The sequence below is a fragment of the Eulemur rufifrons genome, chromosome 30 (genome assembly GCF_041146395.1).
Source record: "Eulemur rufifrons isolate Redbay chromosome 30, OSU_ERuf_1, whole genome shotgun sequence".
Classification (NCBI taxonomy): Eukaryota; Metazoa; Chordata; class Mammalia; order Primates; family Lemuridae; genus Eulemur; species Eulemur rufifrons.
In genome coordinates, this window is record NC_091012.1 from 132,591,944 (window position 1) to 132,616,306 (window position 24,363).

Here is a 24,363-nt window from a genome sequence, read left to right on the forward strand (position 1 = left end):
GGGGGCTCGGCTCTGCAAACTCTATTTCTTCTTTCAAATCTACCAATCCCACTTACTGTCTTTCTTCCCCGTGAGACTATAAGCTCCCTGAAGACAGTTACTGTATCTGTCTTTTCCGCTGTTTTTTTAAATCTCTCAACATGATATTAAGACATTGTAGGACTTCAGTGACTATTTTGTTCACTACATTAATAAATGATTGTTATTGGTGAACTTACCTTCTTAATTTATTATTTTAAAAATACTATATCATAGGTTTTATATCTGTGAATTGATATCTTACGATTATTTCCCAAATACACAAATGTAGAGGGAAGATGATAAATAACCATTGACATTTATAATTTATAAAACAACTTTTTGAATTTTCATATTAGAAAAAGACTAGTTAGCTCTACTTTATATACCTTATGGTAAAGCAAAAACATAGACTACAAAAACAATCTGGCCTTGACATATTTGATGAGTTCTTGTATGGGGGAGGAAATCATTTTGTTTGTGTAAATTTTGTTATCTGATGTATATGCTGAGAACTTTATAAATATTTTCTCTTACTTCTTAGGCATATTATTTTTGTTTTACTTTCTTGAAATATTTTAATATTTTCACTGTTTCTTTTTGTGGTTTTAGGGATTTGTCAGTAAAAGCATTATTTATTTTAAAATGCTGATTTAAATTGTTTTATTTGGTTGAATATATCTGAGTAAAAATTAGGTCTGGCTACATAAATACAAGAGATGTTGGGATTTAATCACAGACTGCATTTTCTGGTTCATTCTTTAATAATGGTCAATAAAATTTTGAAGTGAAATTTTTAAGACTAAAAAGGATAAACACACTAAGCTTTAAAGAATACATTGGGATAGCCAATGTGCAAAAAATTTATCCAATAGTGTAAATGTTAGAACTTGTTGCCCTTAAGCCTGAAGTGGGGAGCCACACGAGGTTTGCAGATAAACATGGTTTTACACACACCTTTTGGAACTGTTTAGGCTGATTGGTATTTCTTATAGGAGTTAACAGATGAATTTCACAAATGTGTACAAAGTGAGCAAAATGGATGGTAGAATACAAATAGATTACACAAAAAGAGCCTGTATTTTGACATATACACATTTAAAGCTCTAAGTGTTAAATTGTATATTTCAAATAACAGTGTTACCATGTCCCTGAGGCAATTTAAAATTCTTGCTATGTATTTGGTATCTTTTTAATCTTTGTTTGCTAGAGTAATCACAATAGCCTTAAAATGAGAATTTTAGAGTTGCTTGATTTTTCCTTTTAGTAGAATCATGAAATAAGGGATCAATTTTCTTCTGCTTTTAAGACTTGGTGCACATCTCATTCTACCAAGAGGTACTGTGATTGCAAAACATCCTGGGAAAGTGTTTCTGTCCACACAGAATGCCTACCATAGCTGACTGCTGATTTTCAAATTCATTTTATCTAGATCCGTGCTATCAGATAGAACTTTATGTGAAAGTGGAAGTAGTTTATAATCTGTGTTATCCAATATGGTAGTCATTAGCCACATGGGGCTTTTGAGCACTCAAAATGTAGTGGGTGCAACTGAGGTGCTAAATTTTTAATTTTCTGTAATTTTAATTCATTTAAATTTAAACAGCCACGCATGGCTAGTGGTTTCTCTACTGGACAGCACAGAATTTCTTTCCACTTTTAGATTTAGTATGGATGCGGCCCTGAGAAAGTTGACTTTAATTTCTGAATTAAATATTTGACATATTTCATAAATATTCATTGAGCACCTAGTGAGTTTGTGTGTCTGGTGCCAGAAATACATTTTGTTTGGATTTCCTGAATCCGCTTTTTTGGGGAAGGTGTGGAGACCTGAGGTATGTCATCCCACACACACCTGTGTAAACAGGGACCCTGCTGTTTTGACAGGGGCTGTCTCTCTTTCACCCTGAGCCACAGGGCCTACCACAGCAGGCCCATCGTTCTGCGGGGCTAGGGGAATAAGTGGGGGGCTCCTTTCACCAGGCTGTGAACTCTGGCATGCTCAGGGCTGCATCTGTTGGGAGGAAGGGGCACCTATTTGGAATTCTCTTGAAAACGTCGTATGGGTTACTATGGCCCTATCACTGAGATTCATTCCCTCAGCCTGCTCTACTGTCTTAACTTGCTCCTAACACTTTCCTCAACAAACCTTCTGTGGGAAAAACAAACAACTCTTCACAGCTACCCAATACATATGTTTTCTTTTTCTTTTTTTCCACCTGTATTGTTTCAATGAATGTGAAACTTAAAGACAGAAAAGCCAAAGGACAATGAAAAATAGGTATAATTGACAAGTAAAAATTGTATATATTCAAGGTGGACAACATGATGTTTTAACATAAGCACACATTGTGGAATCAATTAACATATTAACTAATTAACATATTCTTCACCTCACATTGTTACCTGTGTGTGTGTGTCTGGTGAGAATACTGAAGATTTCCTCTCTCAGCAAGTTTCAAGTATACATTGTTATGAACTTTAGTCACCATACTGAACATTGGGTCTCCAGAACTTATTCATTTTGAACATCTTTTCATATACTTGTTGGCCATTTATATGTCTTCCTTGGAAAAATGTCTATTCAGGTCCTTTGCCCATTTTTTTTAATGTAAAGGCAACCCACAGAATGGGAAAAAATATTTGCAAACTATATTATCCAATCAGAGGTTAATATCCAAAATATACAAGGAAGTCATATAAGTTAATAATAACAACAACAACCCCCCCCAAATAACCCGATTAAAAAATGGGCAAAGGACCTATTTTTTGTTTGTTTTTTTAAAGGTATCTTACCTCCTGGAAGGGGGCAGCATGGCCCATGAAGACTTCTGTGGACACGTTGGTAAAATGAACCCAGGAGACCTGCAGGTATGGCCAAGGACAAGGAATTGCTGGTGGTTTAGTGTTTGAGTGTGCATGCTTGGTCCCAATTCTAGTACACTCACCCTTTCTACCCTCTTTCCATTATGTCCTCGACCTTTCCTTTTCTACAGAGTGTTCCACTCAACCTGGGAACCTGCACAGGTCTCTTATATTCCTCTCACATTTTCCTCAACCCTTCACTTTTTAGTTTCCACCTAGTCTTCTTACATTTCTCAAAAGAGTAACCAAGAGTGACTGTCTCAACTTTCTCATCTTCCATCTTGTCCCCCACTTATTGAATTAGGGTTAGCTTCTCAGCACACCCCTTCCAAACCTTTACTGAAGCTATTCAGGTAATGATCACTTGTGATGTCCCAATCGGCAAATTCAGTGACTGTTTCATTCTCTTCTTTCTAGACTTCTCTGCTGCATTTGAAACAGTTTAATATTTCTCTTCCAACTCATTTGCAGGGTTAGGTGTTTTCACTGAAGACAATGACCCAAACACTTCCACCACTCTAGTTTTGTCTGAGACGTGTTATAACTAAAATCCCCCAAAATGTTTGGGTCATCTTTTCCAGTTTTATAAGTCTTAACTCTATATCAAGTACTTTTCTGGTCTTTTATACACACACACACACACACACACACATATACACACACACACATATACAGTGGAATGATAAGTGCACGTATTTGAATCATGTTATTTCAGTGAACTCATGTTCATTGAATTTAAAGACAGGAAAGCAAAAGGACAAAGAATCATGGTGAAAAGTCAACGTAATCTCTCACTGGAGCACAACGTGAAATGGAGACTGCCTACAAGGGACTCATCATATCTAATGATGACTAGAGGTGTCCTGATCGTGGTAGTTAGTGGTGACTTCTGCCATCCGCACCATCCAGCTGCCTCAGCAGCCATCCATGTGAGGTGCTGGTCAACACTTCTTCTATCATTATAATTTCACGTTTGATTAGGATGATGATTGCATGGTGCCTTTCAGTTTATTCAGCATTTTCATATACATGATCTCTTTGAGATAAGTACTATTTTTATCTCATTTTAAAAACTAGGGAATGGGGATTTAAAGATGTTTTTAAGAAAAGGATGCCCATGGCCTCAGAGCTAATAAATGGGTGGGCCTCCAAATCCAATAGGTAGGCCATTTTAAGAAAGATATTGCCAAACCAGCTTATATCTAAAAAGGATACCAAAGGTATTAAAAATATGAAGAAAACTCTTAATGGAATGGGAAAATGCTTAAAAATTGGAGGATGTCTTTGAAGGACTCCAGTAGCTATCTATCACCAGACAGAAGAAATGCAGCATGAGAGGGTGTTTTTTTTTTGTTTTTTTTTTTTTTGAGACAGAGTCTCACTCTGTTGCCCAGGCTAGAGTGAGTGCCGTGGCGTCAGCCTAGCTCACAGCAACCTCAAACTCCTGAGCTCAAGCGATCCTACTGTCTCAGCCTCCCGAGTAGCTGGGACTACAGGCATGCACCACCATGCCCGGCTAATTTTTTCTATATATATATATTTTTTAGCTGTCCATATAATTTCTTTCTATTTTTAGTAGAGATGGGGTCTCGCTCTTGCTCAGGCTGGTCTCGAACTCCTGAGCTCAAACGATCCGCCCACCTCGGCCTCCCAGAGTGCTAGGATTACAGGCGTGAGCCACCGCGCCCGGCCATGAGAGAGTGTTTAGATCTACCTTATATTGTATTAGAGCAGGGTCAGCACATTTTTTCTCTAGTGGCCAAATAGGCTTTGGTGGCCATGTGTTCTCTGTTGCAAAGCAGCCACAGACAGTACGCTAATGAATGGGCGTGTGTGTGTGCCAGTAAACCTTTACAAAAATAGGTGGCAAGCTGCATTGGGCCCTTAGGCTATAGTTTGCCAACCCCTACATCAGAAGGTTTAACAAACCTTTTCAAATAGAAGAGAGAGGGAGATCTATTTAGACTTAACAAAAGAAAGAAATCTCCAAAATATGCATTGACCTTCTTTCTGATCTTTGAACTAGTAACTGCTCGTTCTTGTCTCAAAGTGTTTTGTTACATGGTGGTGTTGCCCTTGCACTGAATTCTCTTCCCCTTCCCCTGGTCCGTTCTTACTCCTTGTTTGGATCTCAGCCTGAAGGCTGCACCCTCAGGTAAGCTGCCTTGAATGGGGCAGGCTACTTCACGTGCTTACAGAACCCTGTCATTGTTCACAGCACCAAGCACAATCGAAACGGCCATAATTATTTGTGTAATTGTTCGTTTAAGGATTTTTCTCCCCACGAGCACTGTGTGGAAGATGCTGCTGGTAGCCTGCCTCCTAGCCTCTTGGGCCACCTTCGAGTTCAGGCGGTGATGGTCCCCACGTGTGCACACAGCAGCCCATCTCAAGTGCTGCTGCTCTGCCTGAGGGCTTTATCCAGCCCGTGTGCTGGGGATTTAACACTCCTGCGTGAACTCCTGCGCAGTGAGGGCTGGGAATCAGAGTCTCAATACCCTCGCTTCCTCTCTCCTCCATGCAACAATTCTAAAGTGCATCTGCGTGGTTCCCGGTGGCATTGAGCCGCAGGTGTTCACAGATATAACCTGCTCATTCACACTCCTCTTCTGCTTTCTCCCTTGCCTGTCTCACTGTTACCTACTTGCTCACTTGTGCTTTCAGCATCACTTTCCCAATAAACTACCCGCACGTAAGTCCTTGACTCAGGATCTTCTGTGGGAGAACCCAAGCTAAGACAGGCAGGAAACACATGTAACATGATCCATCCCTTCATCCCCAGATTCTGAGATTAGTGTCCGGGAATGGCCCCCAACTATGCTCTTAATAAAGAAATAGGCAAACCCCTGAAGAATATATACAATGCTGGAGGCAATAATCGTTTCTCCAAGTAGTGAGGACTCCATTACCGGAATTGAGTAAGCAGAGAGGCAAGTCAGCCATCTACAGTGTAGTGGATACTGGGGGTCTCCAGTGGTGTATTTAGGCCCACACATGTGTCCTCCAGCTGCTGCGAATACTGGCTGCCGAGGCTCACAGCTGCATCCCTCCCCGGGACCTGCCCTCTGCAGCAGGGAATTGCCTCTCCCAAAGTTGTGCTTTCCACTTGGGAGTGCCCACAGTGAATGGCTTGCTGATGTGGAGGTATAAAAACTTGGCCATCCTGCCTCAAGTTGGGGCAGTTCTGAAGGTTCATCCCAACTCCACTGAGGATTGGCTAAGGCCTGTGTTGTAACTGCATTGCTGGTTGGCTTCTTCCCCTGCCTAATCTTGCTTTTCTGAAATCTGCCTGCAACTCTCCATCTTAAAGCTCAATCTAAGACTCAGGGATATCAAAGAGAGTATTCTTCCATTTGTAGGAATTCCAGTTCTGATGCATTGATTTCAAATGAGGAAGCATAGGAAGCATTTGGAAAACCAGAAAGGGCTCATTGATGTTTGTTATTCCTCTGGATGTCCAGGGACTCTGACAGCAGCACCTGTACAATGCCGTAGTTAGCGACAGTGGTGTAATTGTTCCACCTGCAGACTTGTTGGGAGCATAGTTAGCTTTCCTTCTTGTTGGTTTGGTGTTTGCAGTGGATGACTGCAGGCCGGGGCATCCTGCACGCCGAGATGCCTTGCTCAGAGGAACCAGCTCATGGCCTACAACTGTGGGTTAATTTGAGGAGCTCAGAGAAGATGGTGGAACCCCAGTACCAGGAACTGAAAAATGAAGAGATCCCTAAACCCAGTAAAGATGGTGTGACAGTTGCTGTCATTTCTGGAGAAGCCATGGGAATAAAGGTAAGCCATGCTATGTGTGTCTATGAAACCTGAGGTGGGCAGTGACATAAGGCTGGCCCCTTCTGGGTCATCAATTCTCATTGGTTTTATCATAATTCACATCCCCTGGGTTGGACTTGCTTCATAAGTATCAGAATAAGTGCAACCTAAGGGAACCCAGAAATTTTTGTGCTGCATGAAAACGCATAAAGTTAGGAAAATTATAAGAAAGCAAGCTTATATAAAGAATTTAGTCAAAAAGTGATTTTCAAGATACGTCTTAATATGTGTGCTGATTTAGCCCAATTCCTTTCACTTATAATGCAATTTTATGCTTTTAATTATGGCTCCTTGATACTGCAAGATCATAACTTTTAAAAAAAAATCAAAAAGCAAGGCCAGTGGCACTTCACAAAGAATTATGTAAATTGCTTATGCCCAACTTAGTAAGGGAAACACACTACTACATTACAGAAAGTTTATTTTTAACAATTAACTTGACCATTATTTATTTAACCCATCCACAACATGCCCTATACATTCTTCTGAGACTTTGTACTGTTTAGGTTAAGAGTCCCACCTTTTTGATCAAATAAGATAAACTTAGGCTAAGGATTATGGACATATTTCTGGGAGGAAAGGGGTGTGGCAAGTACTGTGTTAATTGCACACCAGAACTGTTCCTGGAGAGGCTAAGATTCCTCACACCAACCAGTTTGAGGCAATGGTGAGCTGGGTAGTGTGCTCTCTTAGGTGGGGTTTCCTAGAATCAGACCCTGAGATGAGGATTCCTATGTAAGTGATTTTTAAGGAAGTGCTCCTGGGAAAAAGTAAGGAACCAGGACAAGGTAGGGGAGGAAGCCAAGCAAGGGTGCCATCTCAGGCAAAGTCCAGAAGAGAGTGGCTTCTGATCCTGCAGGGGACTGGGGAGGATCAGTATGCTTCGGAGTTGTCCCAACCCACCGTGGGCAAGGGAACTGGGCTTTCATGTTTCCTCACCCACAGTCATTGGTTATGGCCATCAGCTCTGGGGTACAGGCACAGAAATGGTTAAAAGGGATCCGAGAGGATCCGATTGGGGCCTTGACATCAAGTACCACACATGGCACCTGGCATTGAGAGCATTAAGATATTGGGAGCTACTTTGCCATTCTCCCAGTGGTCAACCAGCACTTAAAACTATTTTAAATACTAACTTAGTAAATTTTAATTTTTTAATGTGTATCCCCAGGGATAAGGGCTTGGCAGTGACTACTAACCAGCCACTCAATGGAATGCATTGCATAGTTAACAGAGAGGTCATGACTATTGGTTGTGACTTACGGTTTTTGTATTTCCTCCACTATAACCACAGTTCTTTACCTATACCTGCCTAGGTGTATGTATTATTTTGCTTTGTGTTTCTAATGCAAACAGAAATAATGGAAGGAAAAAAAAATCAAAGAATGCTCCCTATTAAGCATATCTGACTGCTGCCCACACCCCTGGCAGGCCTGTTGCTTATTTTGCTGTTGGAAACAAACCTCTGTTGTGTTCCTGCGAGCCATTTCTATTTCACCAAGCACTGGGCAGGGAGTGCCCTTTTTCATCTGTTTGCGAAGAGTTGCCTTCCTTTCAGCTCTGCAGAGGAGAGTTAAGATCCTGTGAGGTCTTCCTGGTGTGAGGCCAAAGGATGTGGTTGGGTGTAGTATCAGGCAGAGAGGTCTAAGGGGAGCTGAGTTAATGCAGATGTGAGGCTGCTCACTCTGTCTCACATGGTGTTTTTCATTCCGTGTTTCCAGGACTCTAGGGTTCTGGGGACATGCCTTCAGGGGATATTGAGCCACGTGAATAGTGAGGTCAGGAGGTCCCCCCTCCACTTCCACCAGAACATGAGACTTTGCCCAGTTGCATATTTGAAATTGTCCATAAGATTTCATTTAGAAAAATTGTTGAGCTGTCAGGAGCTAAAAAGAGAAATCAGACGAGTGATTTAGTAGATAAGCAAAGCCAGCAATATCATGAATCCTTAAAGTTTACAACTGCTTCTCATTTATAGAAAACATAAGGCAATTTTAAGGTTGGAGCTGGTTCCAGGTACAATCAGGATATTTTAAAGCACTTTCAAGCAGCAGACCATGTGGTCTTGCAATCACAACCAAGGAGTAGAGACCTGAGGTAATGTTTTAAGTTTGTAAAATAATGTCTTAGTAGCTGCAAGCTTCTATTATTTCTTTTTGTCAAGTAAAAACTCTGAAGTGAATTGTATTTTCCTAAGTCAATGATAAATCATTATTATGAGAGTATTTTAATAATAAGGCCTCTTGGAACTTTGGGCAGCATTAATTTGGATTTCGAAAGGCAGCGAGGTGCCGTGGTTACTGGCGTGGACTCTGGAGACAGAATGCCTGGGTTAGAATCCCTACTATGAATTGGCTGTGTGGCCTTGGGCAAGCCACTTGACCTCTCTGTGCCTCAGTTTTCTCATCCATAAAATAGGGTTTCTGCAAGGATTAAGTGACTTTTTTTATACATTAAGCTCTCAGAATAGCACCAGACACATTGTGAACACCACATAAGTGGTAGCTGTTATTATTTTGATTACTTCGTGGTAACTCAAGCAGGAGGAGGAGTTGGGCTGGGACATACATCTGCAGTCTATGCTAAAGGATTTGCTGCGATTTGGGAAAGGTAATTAACCTATTCCGAAGAAAGGACACTAGTATGAGTCATTGTAAAGATGGGGGGCGATTGGCCATTTCTGTGTAGGTCTCATAAGACACATAGTTTTGCATATCTGAAGCCTTAGTATCTGCTCACCAAGGAATGACTGGGTCTTAAAATGTATAGATCTACCACAAAAACAATCTAAAGATTGTTTTGAATCAGGAAGATAATTTTAAGTTAAATTATGAGGTGAGGCTGAGAATATGCCTTTCAAGAGATTGATGTATTTATAACCAATATAGAATCAACAACAACTCCCCTCACTGCAACTAAAATATCTAGTTGGAGTTAGTAAAGAGTGGAAGTGGAATTAGTGACCATTCATTCCAGTGCTTCTCCAACTTTAATATTTATGTGGATTACCCAAGGGTCTTGATAAAATGCAGATTCTTTTTTTTTTTTTTTTGAGATAGAGTCTCGCTTTGTTGCCTGGGCTAGAGTGAATGCCATGGCATCAGCCTAGCTCACAGCAACCTCAAACTCCAGGGCTTTAGTAATCCTTCTGCCTCACCCTCCCAAGTAGCTGGGACTACAGGTATGTGCCACCATGCCTGGCTAATTTTTTTCTATATATATTTTTAGTTGTCCAGATCATTTCTTTCTATTTTTAGTAGAGACGGGGTCTCGCTCTTGCTCAGGCTGGCCTTGAACTCCTGACCTCGAGCGATCCTCCCACCTCGGCCTCCCAGAGTACTAGGATTACAGGCGTGAGCCACCACGCCCGGCCTAAAATGCAGATTCTGATTCGGCAGGTCTGGAGTGGGGTGTGAGATTCTGCATTTTTAACAGGCTCCCAGGTGATGCCTGCCAATGCTGTGGTCCAGGTAACACACATGGGGGTGGGATCCAAGACGCAGCAGTTTACCCATCTTGAGAATAGTTCGATTAGGCTTCTATAGAAGGTGCTAAGTGGTTTGGTTCTGTGGCTTTTGACAAATCTTGTTTAACCTTTCAGAACTTTTAGTTCCTACATCCTCAAAAAAATGTGAGAGGATTTTGTGCAAGTTGCTGTATGCATTTATGAGCAATAACACTTGTCTTTTTGATATTCCCAAAGGTAGATGTATGCCTGTTTCCCAGGTTGTATGTGTCTGAGCATTTATTCAGTCTTTGGAGAGCCAGAGCCAATTTTGAGCAAGATTGTGCCAGGACAGCACAGTCTAAAGTGAAGGCTGAAAGGGAAGAAAATATAAAAATGGGATATTTTGAATAGTTTCTGTCACTTCTAGAAGGTCAAAATCACATGTTTATTTCATGAGAGTATGAAATTCTCCAAACCTCATTCCATCCTTATCAGTCAGCCAATCAGCAATATTTATTACCAGCTCTCTTTGGAACACAATTCTTTTTCCAAAAAACGCCTCTACTTGCCTCTTGCTGCTCTAAATTCCATTGTCAGATGCAAACCTTGAGGAGGCCTCAGCCCCACTGGGGTCAGAGAAAGGCAATCTGGAGCCAGATGGCCTTGGTTCAAGGCCAGCTCCACCACTGACTTACTCTGGAGAAGTCACTTAAGCCTGCTGGGCCTCCGTTTTCTCATCTGTAAAATGGAGATAATCATAATGACCCAGCTAAAAGGGTTGTTGGGAGGATTAAATTGGTTAATATATGTAAAGTACTAAGAACCGGTGCAGAATGAGCTCTTTATAGGTGGTTGCTATTTTTACTTCCATGAAAAAGCTTTGGGTTGTGTTCATGTGTCCTATGGACAGAACAAAAACAATCTTCCTTCTGATGGGCAGATGAATACAATATTCATGTATTGGATGATAATTAAGTTTTGTTTTTTTTTTTTTTTTTGAGACAGAGTCTCACTCTGTTGCTGGGGCTAGAGTGCCGTGGTGTCATCCTAGCTCACAGCAACCTCAAACTCCTGGGCTCAAGCAATCCTTCTGCCTCAGCCTCCGTAGTAGCTGGGACTACAGGCATGTGCCACCATGTCCGGCTAATTTTATATATATATATATATTTTAGTTGTCCATGTCATTTCTTTCTATTTTTTTTAGTAGAGACGGGTCTCCCTCTTGCTCAGGCTGGTCTTGAACTCCCAAGCTCAAACAATCTGCCCACCTCGGCCTCCCAGAGTGCTAGGATTACAGGTGTGAGCCACCACGCCCAGCCTGATAACTAAGTTTTTAAAAATTTAATTTCCAAAGTAGTTTGCCAAACATTAAAATGTTTTTAAACATTTACATTATGATGTAACTCACTCAGCTCTTACTTACTGTTGTGCCCTCAGCACCTGAAACATACATAAAAGATGATCAATAAATGTTTTCAAATGAGTAAATGAAATCATTAAAATGCTGGAATAAGAAACTAAGGTAAAGTAGTAAGAAGACCGGCAATATAGGGATTAAGAAGGATTGAAATGAACTTAAAATGAACTTACTCAAAAATTAAGAGAACAATAAAATTAGCTAAATTGCATGTTAAATTGTTTAGGGGATTAGGACGTAGGGAAATAAAAACCAGATTGATTTTTTTCTTTAAAAGTGAACTGTTTTTGCAAGACCTAAATTGTTCCCTGCAGATGTCTTCAATTCAGGCAGTGACAGCAATGATGGCCAGAGGCTTGGAGGCTTGTGGTTCTCCTTGGGGTCCACAGACAGGTGTCGTCTTGTCTGCTTTAACTTCATCCATGTGGCTTTTCAGGGCATGGCTTGATCTCTAGAATAACAGACCTACTTGCCAGCTTTCTAGGCGTTTCTACCAGATATCTCCCCTCCCTTGCTTTGGTTTAGCTCTACAAGCATTGGAAGACCCCCAAGTCCCTTGGGCAATACTCTCCCAGCCAGAAAGCAACCTACCTGCTAATCAGCCTGTGTTGGTTGTGGGCTGACACACTATTAATGATCAAGCCTGTGATGATCACCTCCAATGTGGAGAGCTGATGGGGGATCCGGGTAGGGCAGGCTGTTGGTGAACACACACGCTTTTTCCTGTACCAGAGCTAGAGAGAAGTAGCTGCCAACAACATTTTCCAGCTTTTGTCTTCATCCAGGAGATTTCAAGGGCAGAATGTTATTTAGAACACGTTATCAACAAAATATAAGTTTGTCCATATTCCTTTGACCTTAATTTGATTAAAAAATATACTTTTTGTGGCCTTCATGGAAATATTTTTATAGCACATCCAAACGGCAGTGGGTTTTTGGCAATCATAATACTGGATAGTAAACTTAGAACACTTTTGCACGTTATTAATAGTAAACTCAGAACATTTCCTATTTCAGGGGACATGTGACTTCTTTGATTATATTAGGCACATTTTAAATGGAGCTCCTGCCCTCACCTGCCTTCATGAGTTTGCTTCTGGTCACGGGAGGTGCTTTTTCCTTCCCAAGCTCAGAAGAGCAACTTCTCAAAGTAGCATTTAAAAAACTGTTAAATCAGGAAAGCAGGTAACATATGCGCATGCTCTTTTTTTTTTTTTTTTTTTTTTTTTTTTTTTTTTTTTTTTTTTTTTTTGCCTTTGAAGTATTCCAGCAAGTTCATGGGTCTAGCTGGGGGTGGGGTGGGGAAATAACAGATATTCTCCTAATGGCAGAGGTGTGAGGGGCACTGGGTTTCTGACTAAGGGAGCTTGAGATAACAGGCTCCAGCTGTCCCCGAGAGCAAACCAAGGGAAAACAACACTTGCCCAGGAAGGAATTCTCCTTTCCAAAGGCCTTTTAAGTTATTTTATTTATAAATCAGAGTGCTCTGTGATAGATTTAAAAACTGGATATTTAACAAATGTTCCCCTTGGGATGAGGGCGGGGGGATTAGGATGGACCTGAGACTTCTCTTAGTATGTCTTTTTAGTTTTACTTTTGAAAGATGTTTAAAACATATTTAAAACATAAAGTTAAAACAGAAAAGGAAAAAGTCTTAAAAAATAACCAGAACTAAATGAAGAACCAAAAATTGGTATAAAGATATCAGCAACATAACCACACAGAGAAAACATTTATTTTAAGGGCTTTTAAACATAGCTCTCTGTACATTTTTAGTGGGATATATTCTAAAGACAAAAAAAAAAAAACCCACACAAAAATTTTAAACTTTACTCTGTGGTTTTGTTGTTAGTGTTGGTATTATAATTTCATAACAATTTTATGTATATTATGAAGTAAAACAAATCAGTCAATTTGTTAATGTTTTTAGGAATCAAGATTTTCAGTGTAAGAAAAATAGATACAAATAAATATAAAAGAGCTAAGAAAATACTGTAATATTCAATGTTAAATTCAACATTAAATGGACATTTTAAAAAATGGGTGGCCATTATCTCTTTGAGGCAGTTTCTATTAATAGAAACCTAATATGATTCAATCATTTTAGGAATCCAAGATTTTTAATGATATAATTTATGTTTCTTTGTGATAATTCCATTCTCTACTAATTATTTCCATTGATTTTTTCTTTTATGGTTCACGTTTATTTAGATGCTATGAAAAATGTTTTAAAAAGTTCCACCTAAGAAATTCACAGTCACCCTAGTGAATTCTGTCTGAATTTACCTTTTGGAACCTTAAATAAGTGTGTTTTAAGGGGTAGGTGTGGAAAGAAAGGAAAGGAGATAGCATGAGACAGAGAGCTTTCTGGTCTCTTTTTGACACAGGGTGAAGGGGAAAACAGACATATTGCAAAGTATTATAGGAAAATAGAGATGAGGATTTCACCATCTTTGTCTCCTTGCTACTAGTAACCAAGGTCAACCCAGGTCCCCTCTCTCCAGTGCAGCCTTCTCAGCTGTCCTGGCTCACAAGCATCTTGACTTCTGCCCAGATCCACGCAGCCATCCCATCTTCATAACCCATGAGATTTTTAGACTGACAGCATTTACTTTACATGTCCCATTCCTCCATGATTCCTATTAGGCACCTGCTGTATGCACATTGTGCAGTGCCCTAGAGATACAATGTCAATAAGATAACAACTTCTGACCTCAGAAAAGCTCACAGCCTATCTGGGGAGAGAAACCAGCAAACATCAGAAATATAATGTGGCACAGGAAAGACTAAACAGCACTGTGTGAACATTCCTTGATAGTCCAGAGGGGGAAGAAGCAATTCTGCTTGTGTGGATGGAGAGAGGGAGAGAAAGAAAGAAAAGAGAGGGATAAGGATCATGTCTTGTAATGGCTCATTCAAAAAGTGTGGACAGTAAGAGCACAGTGATCACCTGGGGATCGAGATGGAGGGCTGTGTAGGCAGCCAGATACTGCTGGATTTGCCCCAGGTCAAAAGGAAGGAAATTATGCAAAATAGGTGGATGAAAACAAATCCAAGACCAAGTTTGTCTACTCTTGGATTGTGCCTAAGGCTGACATTCACCATATGTATATTCCTGCACCCCTCTCTCCCAGGGATTTAGATAGCAGCGCTTGAGGCTAAGCCCCCATCATGCTGTGTGCTGTCCTGTCTCATCTCAAATTCCATGAAGCAATTCATTCTATGGGACCAGCCTGACACAGGCTGTGTAGCCTGAGCAGATGATCAACATCATTCCACAGACAAGTGTAAAACTTGGCTCTGATGCAGTGTTGAGAATGGGCACAATTAGGTCTTTTAGTCTTGTTTAGTAAATAGGAGGACACCAAAGAAATGTACGAAGTATCTTCAAAGCACTTGTCCTGTGGTAGGCAGCCATAGTTGGCACTTCATTTGCAGTTAGGAATGTTCAGATAAACAGCGGTCAGGATCCGCTCAAATCAGCTGTACAAAAGGTTGCTGTTGCCCAGGGCAGCCCACTCACCCCTGAAATACCATTCTTGGTGTGCACAAAGGGTGGCAGATGTTCTTATTCTTTCAAGATGTCCTTGCTGACCCAATCACCTAGGAAGTACATACCAGTTGTATTGACAAGCCCTCTTCTGCCAGTAAATAAGGAATGGATAGGTGCACTTTTAAAACAGAGTTACATCCTGTGCCATTCAAACATGCTTGGCCATAGGGATCAGGATTATAAATTAGCAGGGAAATTTAGAGCAAGAGCATAATGAAAGCTATAAAAAGCCAAGGTGTCACCTTCAATAAAGATGAGTGAACACTTTACCATATCATTGTAGTTATTTCTATGGCTGTCATTGCTTATACTTTTAGGACATAATAAGTCTTTCCTCAGGAACACATTACGTATTTTTTTTGTAACGACAGCAAAAAATACAAGACAGCTTCAAAGAGCTGTCTTTAGACTTGCATGTTGTATTAAAAGCTGAGATCTTGTGGATATAAGTGAGGTGAAGGTCAATATTTTAAAAACTGGAATTGGCATATGTAAAGCTATGCTGCAAACACTGTCCTTTATTTTGACAAAGGCACAAATCCTTGGGATCGCATAGCTTTTGGGTAATTTGACCGTACTCATACTAAATGTGATGAGCAAATTCAGTGTCAGATATAATTCTGATTACCTGAAACTTTGGAAGTTTAAAATTATGCCTCAATTAATCTGTTTTTACAAAAAGAATTCTACTCCTGTGGACAGGTGTGGGTACTCCAAGATAGCCAAGCATTTCAAATTTTTAAGTCAAATGGACTCTAAATCATTGATAGTAACTGCTCTACTAAAGGAGGAGCATGTTGTGGTAGTAAAACCACAGGGAATCCTTTTCACCATCCATTGCAGATCCAGGGGCTGTTTAGTATTCCCTTGGCTTAGTGAAACGAGATGAGGAAACTGGCAGACCTGCCATTCCTGGAAGAACTTCCACATGGCCATGGGGAATTGGAAGGATTTCCCAGGAAGGTATCCTAGTAAGGTATGACCTTATAGTTTGGATGAGATCAGCAGACATGTACTGCGTGCAAGACCCTGTGAAGGTATGAAGGGAAAAGTTGGAAAAGTCAGGGAGCTGGGAGGGCGCAATGGAAAGGACAGACACATGGACTTCAAACTGGCTTCCTTTATAAGGAAGCATGTAAATTTCTCCAATTGCTATTTCGTTGGTCCAGGAAAGAAAAATTATGGCCATCATGACTTCCTTCCATGTTAAAAATGATCATCTATATGAAAGCAAAGAGAGCAGAGGGGGCACGCACTAACTGATAACATGAGTGCACTGTGGTGAGTCAGCAGACTATTAAGCACGGAGGGTTAATGGGAAGGCAGAATAAGAGGCTCAGCCCAGTTTGGAGGTCCAAGAAAAGCAGGCTGAAGTCTAAAGCAGAGAACCGACCTGGCAAAGAAGGATGGAAAGTCTAGACAGTGCAGGAGACAGCAGGAGTAAAGGTGTTTCTGCACAGAGATGTGAAACAGTGTCCAGCGGCATAAACCAATGCTTTAAGAAGGCCTTCAAAATGCATGTTTAATTTTTTAAGTGTGAAAATTGGAATAGTTTTTGTCTTTCCCATGGGAAATTTGTCTGGTAATTTGTCTGCCACCTCCACCCCCCCCCCAACTTTGTTTTGTTTTTCAAACTTTTCAAGTTTATTCTCTTTTGTCTTTAGAAACACCTTGAATATACCAATGATGTTTCACCTGGGGTAACTGCTCTTCTGCATTCTCTGCCTTTTACCTCCCTCTCTGAGCCAAAAAACTAAACATAATTCCACAGATACGATGCTCTCATGTCGCCATCGGTTAGTCTTTCGTGTTGAGAATACAGCTGTTACATTTGGAATGCAACATGATTTGATTAAGGTCCAGCTTGTCCAGGTTCATTGAGGAATAAAACAACTATAATTTACCTCTGTTTTATGAAACCTTAAAGCCCCCTTTGCTCTCTTTGCTTTCATATAGATGATCATTTTTAACATTATGGAAGGAAGCTTGACGGCCATAATTTTTCTTTCCTGGACCAACTAAATAGCAATTGGAGAAATTTAAATGCTTCCTTATAAAGGAAGCCAGTTTGAAGTCCAGAACAAGGCTCTTCTGTCCCACCACCTTCAAACACCTGCCTCTGGTTAGTTTGTCTCTAATGTCTGGGGTCTAAGAACAATACTGGCTTCCCCATCCCACCCCCACCCGCTTCCATTATTCTCTCATTACAAAGAAGTGATCCATCCTCAAGAGAGAGGGAGAGCTGGGCTGTGAAAAGGAGAAAGAAAAATAACCTGACCTTTTCTTCTCTATCTTGGTTCCTTTAACATTGATTTCTGTGCCTTTCCACCCTGTCTCAACCAGTTTTCTTATAGACTGATCTCCCCCATCCTCAGTTAGAGTTTCTGCCAGTGGAGTCCTCCTGGCCAGATTCTTTTCTCCAGCAGCCTCCACTCCTGGCTGTGGCAGCTGTTTGTCAGGAGTCAGTTTTCATCTGTCTTGGGAGACTTTGAGTGTCTCTGAGTAACTACCGACACTTGGCTGGTGGACTTTCCCAGCATCAGATACTGATTTGAGGCCATCTGTTACTTATCAGTCCAAAAGAAGTTTTGAGCAAGAGATCTGGTGATTGTCATTAAATGTTTTCATAGGTTTTAATTGACAGAGTCTGTCAGCCAGACAAAGGCAAATCAGTACATAGATGAGGGCCTAGAATTTGGTAGAAGTGAAATGTAGGGAGTTGAGGTTGAGGAGAAGACAAAAAGACAACACCAGCATACATTGGGGGTATTGTGGGTTTAGTTCCAGAGCACCGTAATAAAGTGACCATTGTAATAAAGCAAGCCACACAAATGTTTTGGTTTCCCAGTGCATATAAAAGTTATATTTACACTTTGCTATAGTCTATTAAGTGTACAATAGCATTATGTCCAGAGAGTCATAATCTGTTTGCTGGTGGAGAGTCTTGCCTCAGTGCTGATCACTGCTGACTGATCAGGGTGGTGGTTGCTGAAAGCTGGGGTGGCTGTGGCAATTTCATAATATAACAATGAAGTTTGCCACGTTGATTAACTCTTCCTTTCACGAAAGATTTCTCTGTAGCATGTAATGCTGTTTGATAGCATTTTACCCACAGTAGAATTTCTTTCAAAATCAGAATCAATCCTTTCAAAGCCTGCCACTGCTTTATCAACTAAGTTTACATAATATTCTAAATCCTTTGTTGTCATTTCCACAATGCTTACAGAAACTTCACTAGGAGTAGATTCCATCTCAAGAAACCACTTTCCCATATAATCCAATAAATAGGAACTGATGGGCACACAAGTACACAGAGGAAAGTAAAAGTCATTTGAAATCAAGCAGGGGGGAGGGGAGAGGAAGGGAAGGGCAAAAACCCACCTAAAGGGTACAATGAGCACTATTTGCATGATGGGCACATTTATAGCCCTGACTCAAGCCATTTATAAAAAACATCTGTACCCCCTTAATGTTTTGAAATAGAAAAAAAAAAAAGCAAGAACAGAGAGGGACCAAAAAAGCAAAAACAAACAAAGAAACCATTTTCTTTGCTCATCTATAAGAAGCAACTCCTCATCCATTCAGATTTTTTGAGATTATGAGATTGTGAGATTATGAGATTGCAGGAATTCAGTCACATCTCAGGCTCCACTTCTAATTCTAGTTCTCTTGCTCTTTCCACCACATCTGCAGTTACTTCCTCCACTGAAGTCTTGAACCCCTGAAGGTCATTCATGGGGGTTGGAATCAACTTCTTCCAAACTCCTGTTAATGTTGATATTTTAATCTCCTCCTATGAATCACAAATGTTCTTAATGGCACCTAGAATGTTGAATCCTTTCCAGAAGATTTTCAATTTACTTTGCTCAGATCCATCAGAGAAATGCCTTACAGAAATGAATAAATAATGAGACTTGAAAGTCAAAATTACTCCTTGATCCATGGGCCGCAGAATGGGTGTTGTGTTAACAGGCATGAAAACAACATTAATCTCCTTACACATCTCCAACAGAGCTCTTGGGTGATCAGATGACTTGTTACTGAGCAGTAATATTTTCAAAGGAATCTTTTTTTCTGAGCAGTAGGTCTCAACAGTAAACCATTCTGTAAACAGACGTGCTATCATCCAGGCTTTGTTGTTCTATGTCTAGAGCACAGGCAGAGTTGATTTAGCATAATTCTTAAGGGCCCTAGGATTTTCAGAATGGTAAATGAGTATTGGCTTCAACTTAAAGTCACCAGCTACGTGAGCCCCTAATAAGAAAGTCAGCCTATCCTTTGAAGCTTTGAAGCCAGGTATTGACTTCTCCTCTCCAGCTATGAAAGTCCTACGTGGCATTTTGTTTAATAGAAGGTTATTTCATCTACATTGAAAATCTGCTGTTTAGGGTAGCCACCTTCATCAATGATCTTAGCTGGATCTTCTGGATGACTTGCTGCAACTTCTACATCAGCACTTGCTGCTTCACCTTGCACTTTTCTGTTATGGAGATGGCTTCTTTCATTAAACCTCATAAACCAACCTCTGCTAGCTTCCTTCCAGCTTTTCTTCTACAGCTTCCTCACCTCTCTGAGCCTTCACAGAATTGAAGAGAATTAAGGCCTTGCTCTGGATTAGGCTTTGGCTTAAGGGAATGTTGTGACTGGTTTGATCTTCTACCTAGATCACTCAAACTTTCTCCATATCAGCAATAATGCTATTTCACTTTGTTATCATCCATATGTCCACTGGAGTAGAAATTTTAATTTCCTTCAAGAACTTTTCCTTTGCATTCACAATGTGGCTATTTGGCGCAAAAGGCTTAGCTCTTGACCTGTCTCAGCTTTTGACATGCCTTCCTCACTAAGCTTAATCATTTCTAGCTTTTGATTTAAAGTGAGTGATGTGTGACTCTTTCTTTCACTTGAACACCTAGAGGCCATTATAGGGTTATAAATTGGCCTAACTTCAATATTGTTGTGCCTCAGGGAATAAGGAGGCCCAAGGAGAGGGAGAGAGATGGGTAACGGCTGGTCAGTGGAGCAGTCAGAACACATGTTTATCAATTAAGTCTGTCATTTTATATGGGCACAGTTTATAGTGCCCCAAAGCAATTACAATAGTAACATCAAAGATCACTGATCACAGATCATAATAACAGATATAATAATAATGAAAAAGTTTGAAATATGTTTAGAATTACCAAAATGTGACATGGAAACACAAAGTGAGCACGTGCTATTGGAAAAATTGCACCAATAAACTTAGTTGATGCAGGGTTGCCACAAACCTTCAATTTGTAAAACACACAACATCTGTGAAGCACAATAAAAGAAGCACAATAAAATAAGGTATGCCTGTACTCTTTTCTTCCTCTCCCAAGTTCCAAATGAATTGAGAGGTAGACTGAGGTATTGGCCAGATAGGGATCCAAATGTCATCCTTTTTACCAGTAAAATCTGGATAAGAGCATATGACTTGTATCTGAGATCTTCTGAGCTTCTAACCCTTCCTCCACTTCATTATTCATGTCCAGGCAGAGCTGCACATTCGCAGGCATCTTCTCCAGAGGCAGACTTATCACCTCTTGGCAGAAGGAGAGAGAAAGAAAGGGAAAGAGAAAAGCCCAGAAGGGCCTGAGCTGAGCGTACTCACTTCCTTGAATTGCCCTCATCAACTGAATCCCACATCCTTCCGGCTCACCACCCCCATGGGTTAGTGTTGCCTCATAGAAACATTAGGGAGTGGTCTGGAGGCTCTTTCCAACATCCCGCAGTGTTTTGTCCTATTAACATATTAGATTGGACATGTAGTGATGACTTACCCCTCAGGGAAGGAGGTGAGAAGTTTATCAGTGCGGACCTCCCCCCACAACACCTAACTTCTGTTCTCTGGGATCAGTTTTACCCCCAGAAGGATCTGAAATGAATACAGAGAGTGTTTTCATTAAATTCACACCAGGTCACATCTGTATTCTAGGTTGCACATTCACGTTCTACTCTATTTCCCTGTCAAATGATACCCAACCGTGTTGAGAAATGTGTGAGAAGCCTAAATAGCAGCATAAAAAATTATCTAAATATTAAAATATCCCAAATTGGAACATGGACCTCTCCCATCCTCAAATTTCTAAGACGAAAGTAAAGTTCTGATCTAAAGCCTTTGCCCTTATAAATCCAATCAAAAGAAATTAGAATTAAGAATTACATTCTAAATAAAGTGTCAAAGCATCTTGACCAAATTGTAATCCTGTGTTGCTTGGGTAGAATAAGGATTTTCTTTTTCTTATAAGCATCATAGCCTGGGTTGCCTCCCCTGGCCTGGATGTGGCTCTGTTAGGACTGCCAAACTTGAATTCATTCAGCCACAATTCTCATTTGTCTCACTTTAAAACATAGTCCCAAAAGGTAATAGAAGACACATTTATCACAATACCAACCTTAATTCCATGAAATTTTATTGCACAAGCAAATCTCCAAGCCCTAGAGCAGTTATATCTGCAGAAAACTGATGTACTTGGTCAGCCCAAAGCATTAACATAGTTGGGAGAACAGGACTGTCTCCACTTTATCCATACTGTCTTCACTTTCTGAGGGGAAACATTCCTGCCTTCTTGAAAAGTTAGATGCTTGTGTTGGTGGCAGCTCCAGGCACCAGGTCTTAAAATCCTGCATCCAACTATGGAAAACTGATAAGAATATGAAGGAATGTTCTTCTTACCAATATGCAGAGAAATATAAATTCAAATACTATGCTACCACTTGACATCCTTCAGGCTGGCAAATATTAGAAAGTCAAGTGCTGTGAAGTGCTGGTGAGGGTGAGAAGAAATGGAAACTTCATGCTTGGCAGGTGGGTGTGACTGTATTCATTGTGGAGAGCAAGCTGGCATTACTGGATGAAGCTAACACTGCATATGGGGTATGCCCTAGAAATTCCACTCCTGGGTATTTATGCCATCAAAATTTCACCAAGCAGACACATTACAGTGGTCATACCAGCATCATGGGTGAAGAAAGGAGTCACAAGTGATATAGGTGTTCGCCACTTAGGGAATGGGTAAGTAGAATATAGTGGTTACATGTGTTAGAATACAGCGTAGCTTCCAGAAGCAAAGGACTATATTTACTTATTAGCTTTCAGGAAACAATGTGGAATAAATCAGAACAAGAAAGCAATTTACCACACAGCACTGCTTATTTTTCAAGGACACCTATATATCTAAATAAATACACTGAGGATAGAGTGGAAGGATGTCTATTACATATGCTCGACTGAAAGCCAATGGGGAGTGAGCTTGAGATTGGGGATGATGGGGGAAAATAATACAAAACAAGAGGGGTTCTCATGAATGTCTGATGACCCTGTGCCGTGGACTATGGTGTATGACCAATTCAATTCCATGTATCCGAGGTGAGAGAGAGAGAGAGAAATTTTTGTCCAGCACCAGCTCTTAACTTGGTTGGTGTAGGTAACCTCCTGTGTAGGTGATTTAAAGGATTCTAGGAAGCCCTAACACATGACAGAAAATCTCACTGTTACATTATCAAAACTGTACCATTACAGTCAATCCTTCAACAGCATGGTAGACTGAACGGAGCATAGACTTGTGGAGTCAAGCAGACCTGGGTTCAACTCTCAGCTCTGTTGTTTAATACTTCTGTTGTCTTGGGAAAATTATTTTGAGCTTTTATTTCCTCATCTGCCAAATAGGGATGATAATATATAGTCTTAGAGGGTACATAATCAATATTTGTTCCCTTTCCCCTTATCTATTTCCATTTCCGCTCCCACATTCCCTTTTATCATTAGGCTTTACTGACAGCAAATCTCTAGAACTTCTTGGAAAGGAAAATGAAAATGGCTAACATCCTTTATGGGGCTTGTGACGTGGTAAGTTCTAACTCAGAGCTGTCCAATAAAAATATAAGGAAGCAACATGAAACTTAAAATTTCCTAAAAACATTAAAAAAGTAAAAAACCCAGGTAAACTTAATTTTAGTAACATATTTTATTTAATCCAGTATATCCAATATATTATGATTTCAACATGTAATTAATGTAAAATTATAATGAGATATTTTACACTTTTTGTAGCAAGTCATTGAAATCCAGTGTGTGTCTTACACTTATAGCACATCTCAGTGCAGACTAGTCACATTTCATGTGCTCAGTCGCCCCATGTGGCTAGTGGCAACCATACCGGACAGTGAAGTTCTGGGTGCTTTACATGTATCCATTTTTTTGATCCTGATTTAACCTGAGTTCTCTGAAAAACAGAGCCCAAGGCAAATCTTTTGCACAACCCCCGGGGCAGTGAGAGTGAGAGAAAAAAGAAGTGAGACAGATGTTTGGCCATGTAGGGTGCTTGATCAAACCGTATCTCAGAACTTACTAAGGGAACAAGAAGAATGAAGAAGTTTTCTGTTGTCCCATATCTTCCAGCCCTTTTTGGTCAAAATTTGCCCCATAGAGGGCTCATTCCCTGCCCTTCTGGTTTGTGTCGCCTGGCCCCTTCAGGCAGCCGCTGAAGAGGCTTCATGCAACATGCTATAGCTTCAATCTTATCCAAGTCTTGGCGGGGAGGGAGGATGCAGAGCCTCAGTAGGTCAGTCAGGTCAAGCCCAGACTCTGGAGCTGCTGTAGCTCCCACTGCTTTGGGAGCAATCGGGGTCTTGTCAGAATTTGGCAGCCAGCTAGGAGGGGCCAAGGCATCTGTGGACATCAACAGCGGCAGCAGTGTTGGCACCTAGGGGTCTCCATGAGAGGCTAAGAGCTGAGAAGCTAATGAGGCCAAGAGACTCTGAGGAGGCACATAAAATGTGTCCAGTTAAATTCTCACAACACCCAAATGAGCTAGGGAACTGAAACATAATGAGATTAGCAACTTGCCCAGGCTTACACATCTAGTATATGACAGCGCCGGGATTCTAACTGGATGGTCTGGCTTGAGAGTTTGTGCTCTTAACCACAAGCTCACACAGGTCCTTTCCAGTTCAGCACAACCCAATATAAATCAGATTTTCTGCTGAGAGCAGGTTTTATCTTGGAAACTTTAAAGATGGAGAAGTTCTAAGAGGAGAGATGCGTGTTGAAGGGTTCAGAGGAAAATCTTGGCCCATCTGTCATTTTGCTTAGGAGCTGACCCCTTTCTATTTGCTCAGGAATTCATGAATGATCCTCTGCCCTGAGTTGGGGATAAATACTGACCATTCCATCAACTCTTCAATTTCTCTGGGCTGTTGCTGAATAGCAGG

At 40.7% G+C, this 24,363-nt stretch overlaps 1 protein-coding gene across 1 annotated transcript in view; it reads left to right on the plus strand.

Annotated features, from left to right (window-relative positions):
* Window positions 1-24,363, plus strand: part of PIR (pirin) — a 91,622-nt gene that overhangs the window by 25,231 nt on the left and 42,028 nt on the right. The window contains exons 4-5 of the mRNA XM_069463694.1: window positions 2,806-2,889; window positions 6,463-6,669. Coding sequence (XP_069319795.1) covers window positions 2,806-2,889; window positions 6,463-6,669 — 291 coding nt within the window. The remainder of the gene's footprint in view (window positions 1-2,805; window positions 2,890-6,462; window positions 6,670-24,363) is intronic.